Here is a 6194-nt window from a genome sequence, read left to right on the forward strand (position 1 = left end):
CTCTACGAATAAAAGGTACCCGATCCAGGAACATCTAACATGTGAACATTCGAATGTAATATATTTAATTTCATGCAAGAAATGCCCCAAACAATATGTAGGAGAAACTAAGAATAATTTACGAACTCGCTTTAATGCTCATAGGTCAGACATCAAATTAAAGAAAGACAAGCCTGTTTCTAATCATTTCAACCTCGACGACCACTCAATAGACGATCTCGCCCTAATCCCAATTGAGCGTATAGAAATTGACTTGCCCGAAGATGAAACTACCAAATTCCGTCAATCTAGGGAAGCCCATTGGATTGAGACATTGAATACAGCAAGACCTATAGGACTAAATATTCATCATAATGTAGGCATAGCACCCTTTGTTGTCCCGTTTAATACAACCAGCAATCGAGCAAGCAAGATAGTTCATGCCCACTATAAGAGCCTTCAAGAGAAATTCCCCCATGTCTATAAGCAGAAAATGATAGTTGCATATTCAAAAAATAAGAACTTAAATGATAATATTGTTCATAGTAAACTAAAAACAATCAGCACATAACAGATACCAAACATCTCGCCCATAGGGCGAGTTATTTTTCTAATTTCATATCAGAATAAGAACAGAAGAAAACTCAATATCAAGACCCTTAATCCTAATTTCTAAATAAAGTGTCTGCTCCACCCTAGGCCTGTACATTTGGGAGAATCAAACCCTCCCTTCCCCGAAAACTAATATTGTAAGTTGCATAGCTGTATTACACTTGTCAAAAGAGTCTGCTATGATTAAGAAATCATCCAAGTAAGCAATAACAGTTATACCATATCTACTCATAATAAGACACACTGCACTACTAAGTTTTCGGAAAATTTGAGGGCTTTTAGCACAGCCAAAAGGAAGCTTTGTGTCAACTAGAAAAGTTGATTTTTCTGAGCCCTCAAATTTCCAACACTAACCAGTAAGACATTGATCAGATGAATGAATTTTTACACTCCGATAAGCACGTGATAGATCAATTCTTGCCAAAAAAGAATTTGATTTAATTAATTCACAAGCAACATTGAGATCCATGTATGAACACGACTTGTCATTCACTAAACTATTCAATGAATTGTTAATTGGTAAGCTTGCATCATGGATAAGTCTCATCTTTCCATTTGGCTTTTTGATTGCTTCTAAAGACGAAACAACTTTAGGTTTATTGTCAATAATCACATGATTTCCATTGTTTATTTCTTCTATAATTTGTTTTTCTATTGATCTTTTATGATTTAAAGCAGATGTACGATTCTTGCAAAACACGCCAGGCAAACGATCGGGCAAGTCCGTTATTTTAAAACCATTGAGAACACCATTGAGGCGAGATGATCCATGGTTAGGACTAAAACATGTTGAGCAATTGTGTGCTAGACGACATTTAGTTTGACCTCTGATGCAGCAGTTGGGAGAGTTGTAGCGTCGACAAATTTCTCTTCCATCAGTTCACGAGTTGAACTTGCACTGAAATTTGATGATCCTTTATCTAACTCTTTCAATGCAGCTGTTGTGGAATTTTGTTGCTTGGGTATGAGATGAAAGTCTCTGATTTCACTGAGTACTGTTCCCCACGAAAATAATTCAACAGTTTGGCGTTCACGGTATTCCTTATCATACAGTAAAATACTCTGCCAAATATGATATGCTGCCAGACGAAAAACACTCTGCATATACTTCAAATAACCGCTGTTGTCTCATAGCTTTAAGGCAAACATTATTTGCAGACTTGCAAAGGCCCATTGTTCCATGGTGACCTTTCCCAGTGGTCTCTTTCTACTACCTAATTGTAGCTTAGTACCCTTACCTAGGTCGATTGATTAACTATCTCTTACCATATCAAGGGGATTAATCCAAATGAAATCAACTATTTGTTTGGCCTTATTAGTATTACCTCTGTGGTGTGATGAAATTTCTTCTTTGTTGGGATCATCCATCTGAAGCATAGATGTCAAATTGGGTACACCAGGTAATGTAGATGGTAAATCATTATTAGTTACTCTCATATTATGTTGAACGGTTGGCACTGAGTCTGTAGTTCGTAAATTCTGTAGATGTAAAATCTCTCTCTTCAATTCTTCGGATTGGTGTTGGAGTTTTAACTGTGTTAGCTCCAATTCTAGCTTCTGAACTTCGCCTTGAAGACCTCGTAGTGCAGCATCCGCCTTTAATGACTGAGAATTTGGGAGCAATTTTTGTCGAACATCGGGAGACAGAGGCAATTTCAACAATGGCGGTTGTTGTTGCTGAGGTGTCACGTGATCAAACAGTGTAGGGTATTGCGGGGAAGAAATTGGAGTAGTTGTATATTTAATTTCAGTTTTAATGTCGAGCACTAACACCTTTACCAGCCCGTTTAGGCCTATCTAGGCCCAAAGCCATACTAATACAGCTGAGATATTAGTAAAATAAGCAAGTTGGCACGGAGGCGAGGCCTAGCGTGTACTGATGTATAAAAAAGAGCAGACGAAACACGTGTAGTGAAGGTTGCGTACAATATTAGGCATGAACAAATACAACACATAACGAAAGATAACTTAATACGTATCCACATAAAATTGTCGTGTAAAAAACATAACCATTTTGATATTTAGTCAAAAACGAATTTAACTTATAAATTCACATCTCAATAATGACATTCTACACAAGAGATCATAATGAATTGGTATCCAGTGGATCAATAAATGGTTCGAGAATTAGAATCTTCTCCTACTTTTGAAAAACTAAAAACTTTTTAAAAGTTAAAGTTTACACTAAAGACGATATATGGTCCGCTGACATTATAACTTAAGGAGGCATACAAGATATAATAAAACCTGACAGAAACTTGGCTCAAATCCGCAGGTGGTGAAGCAACTATAGCAGCTTTGAAATCATCATTTAATTTAAAATCATTTGGTGCTAGAACAGTTGCATATCCTGCTGCACTTATTGAATTCCCTCAACATATCCATTAGATCATCTTCAAATATAGAAGACTTTGAAAACACAGTTGTTTGGTTGTTACGATTAGACTTACTGTGAATAAAGCTTGTGAAAGACAAGGGGTGGCCAAGATGGCAGACGAAAGGTTGACGTGGCGTCACGTTAATGACGTCATACCGTCTCCAGTCAATCGATACTTGTTTTCTCGTATATTTTTTTATTTGGTATTTCGCTCTCCCATCCTATCTGATGAACCCCGTCCAAAAAAAAAATAGCTTGACATTTTGAAGATGCTTTAAATCCACCAGATTATCGTGTAGGTATCGAACAGACTACTTCATCATATTGCAACACTACGTATGGTTATTTCCATGTATGAACCATACGTAGTCAAGAGTTCAATTTAGACTGAAACTTTGATTAACAATAAGTCACTTCATCATTTTACATTTTGATTTGGATTTCATACAAATTATGTAACAATTCAAAATGTTCCAATCTCGCCACTGACGTCTAAATAATAAGATAAATGTAAGGTACGGTTCAAAGGATCAAGCTATTTCGTGCTAAATTTTAATTTTGGCCTAGTTAGGAACGTCAAAGAACAATATCCAGAGTGCGTGGAAAGGGGTAATATAAAGAAGACGAAAAACAAGAAAAAAACAGGGAGAAACGACCAAGAAAAGGGATTTGTATTGAACAAGACATAAGAGAAGAAGGAAGACAGGGTTGTAGAACATTCAGTGGGATAAATACAAGACATGCATTGATAGACAAGGTAATTAGAGATAGAAAGAAGAGTTGACAGAAAAGGAAGAAGAGGCGGCAGCAGAAATGAAATGAATTTTACGTCCTATTCTTCTGCACCTTGTGGGCTAATGAATACGACAGAGACGGGGCAGTTGGAGAGAAAGGAAATAGAGACGGGACAGTTAGAGAGAAATAAATTAGAGACGGGGCAGTTAGAGAGAGAGAGGAAATAGAGACGGGGCAGTTAGAGAAAGGAATTAGAGACGGGGCAGTTAGAGAGAGGAAATAGAGACGGGGCAGTTAGAGAGAGAAAGAAATTAGAGACGGGGCAGTTAGAGAGAGGAAATAGAGACGGGGCAGTTAGAGAGAGAGAAAATAGAGACGGGACAGAGAAAGGAAATAGAGACCGTGCAGTTAGAGAGAAAGGAAATAGAGACGGGGCAGTTAGAGAGAAAGGAAATAAGAGACGGGGCAGTTAGAGAGAGAGAGGAAATAGAGACGGGGCAGTTAGAGAGAAAGGAAAGAGACGGGGCAGTTAGAGAGAGTGGAAGTAGAGACGGGACAGTTAGAGAGAGAGAAAATAGAGACGGGACAGTTAGGGAGAAAGGAAATAGAGACGGGGCAGTTAGAGAGAAAGGAAATAGAGACAGGGCAGGAAATAGAGACGGGACAGTTAGGGAGAAAGGAAATAGAGACGGGACAGTTAGAGAGAAAGGAAATAGAGACGGGGCAGTTAGAGAGAAAGGAAATAGAGACAGGGCAGTTAGAGAGAGAGGAAATAGAGACGGGGCAGTTAGAGAGAAAGGAAATAGAGGGTCTATGGGGTATTCTCTTACATTGAGAGGTACTTATTGTACCTCCGTGCAATGCTTCGAATCATAGTAATCCGAAGACTTATTATGGTCCATCTCAAACGGATTTACAACTGTCCTAAACTTACGACTACATTTAGATTTTAAAAGGTTTTCATAACCATTCACAGTGGTCAAAACAAGTACAGAGAATTCCCTCCCTTGATGTAATACGTATATAAAACGTAACTATTTAAATTTGTAAACATTAATTCGCAAATTCGGTCGCAATTCAAAATATTACGGTTATAGATTCCAGATCGACGCCGACGATCTTGACGATGACATATTTTTATGATTCTGTGTTACGTTTTGGATGTAGAATATCAAGCTGATTCTGTTACGCTTCCCTTTCGTTATACCACCGCCTTTGCTCAAAATTGCCGTATTTTCCTGGAGATAATTCCAAAAAACACACACCTTTCAGTGCTTGAAAATTTGAAGTTCTCAACTTAGTTCACAATCATTATGATGAGCTGACAGTTTTTTTAACTATTAGTCATTCGATAAAGGGAGAAGCAAGTCAAGTTGCAGTTCGTTTAGGTTTTTCAGCATTATTTAAAGATGTTTTTGATAGGTTGGAAGCTCGGTTTGGAAAGTCAACATCTTCTCTGAGTTTTATGCTACAGAGATTCCAATTGATCTTTTAGACAGTGCCAGACAAGAGGATGAAATTAGTGAAAACGTAGGTGAAAATTTTGAACTGGTCTTCGCATCCATTTTAAAGATAGATCAGCTCACAAGATTGATGTGATCAATCATTAAGATGACTTTTTGCTTCAAGTAATCTGGATGGAACGAAGCACAGTCTACTCTAGCATTTCTTCACAGGACGTCTCTGGTGAGGATGAAGACTTGTTCATTACTGTGAGCAATCTCTGTCATCTGTTAAGTTCTCTAATTAGAACAGTATCAGATATTATGATAGTGGCAAAGCAGCCATCGTAGAAGTCCTAATTGCAATAATTCATGTATACCTTATCAACTCATGTGTCACAGTTGGTAAATCTCATTTAATCTGTTATAACCTTTTTTTGTTTTAATTGTCGATTGTAACCTCTTCCAGGACATAACTACACTGGTCCAGGAACCCGTTTAGATTTTCTATTAGACTCAAATGATAATCCAAAACCCAGGAGAAAAACCTATCAACAGAATAGACCAGGCTGCGCTCAATAATGGCATTCTACACAAAAGATCATAATGAATTGGTATCCAGTGGATCAATAAATGGTTCGAGAATTAGAATCTTCTCCTACTTTTTGAAAAACTAAAAACTTTTATAAAGTTAAAGTTTACACTAAAGAAGATATATGGTCCGCTGACATTATAAGTTAAGGAGGCATACAAGATATAATAAAACCAATGACATACCAGAACTCATTTTAGATTTGTCTGTAGATGTGCTTTTTTCTGACAGAAATCCGCAGGCGATGAAACAACTATAGCAGCTTTAATCATTGTGTCGTACATTTTAAACTTTCTTTTCAAAAGTCACTCCATATTCCTGAAGTCGTCTTCATTCGCAAAATGAAAGCCCTCGACATTGAAGATTTTAAAAATGATATTGTGAAATCCGATTTACCAAAACTGGGAGAGAAATCAGATGACATTGATGCATATATCACTTAATATGAAACCATCAT

The 6194-nt window shown here is 37.3% G+C and overlaps 1 protein-coding gene across 1 annotated transcript; it reads left to right on the forward strand.

The window, feature by feature from the left end:
- Positions 1–3078: 3078 nt before the first annotated feature.
- Positions 3079–5727, forward strand: LOTGIDRAFT_175028 (hypothetical protein; the record flags this gene model as incomplete). The annotated part of the gene is made up of 3 exons (XM_009055133.1): positions 3079–3092; positions 4036–4541; positions 5615–5727. 3 exons carry the CDS (start codon positions 3079–3081, stop codon positions 5725–5727), a joined length of 633 nt encoding a protein of 210 aa, XP_009053381.1.
- Positions 5728–6194: the final 467 nt, after the last annotated feature.

This window comes from Lottia gigantea, assembly GCF_000327385.1.
Source record: "Lottia gigantea unplaced genomic scaffold LOTGIsca_234, whole genome shotgun sequence".
NCBI lineage: Eukaryota > Metazoa > Mollusca > Gastropoda > Lottiidae > Lottia > Lottia gigantea.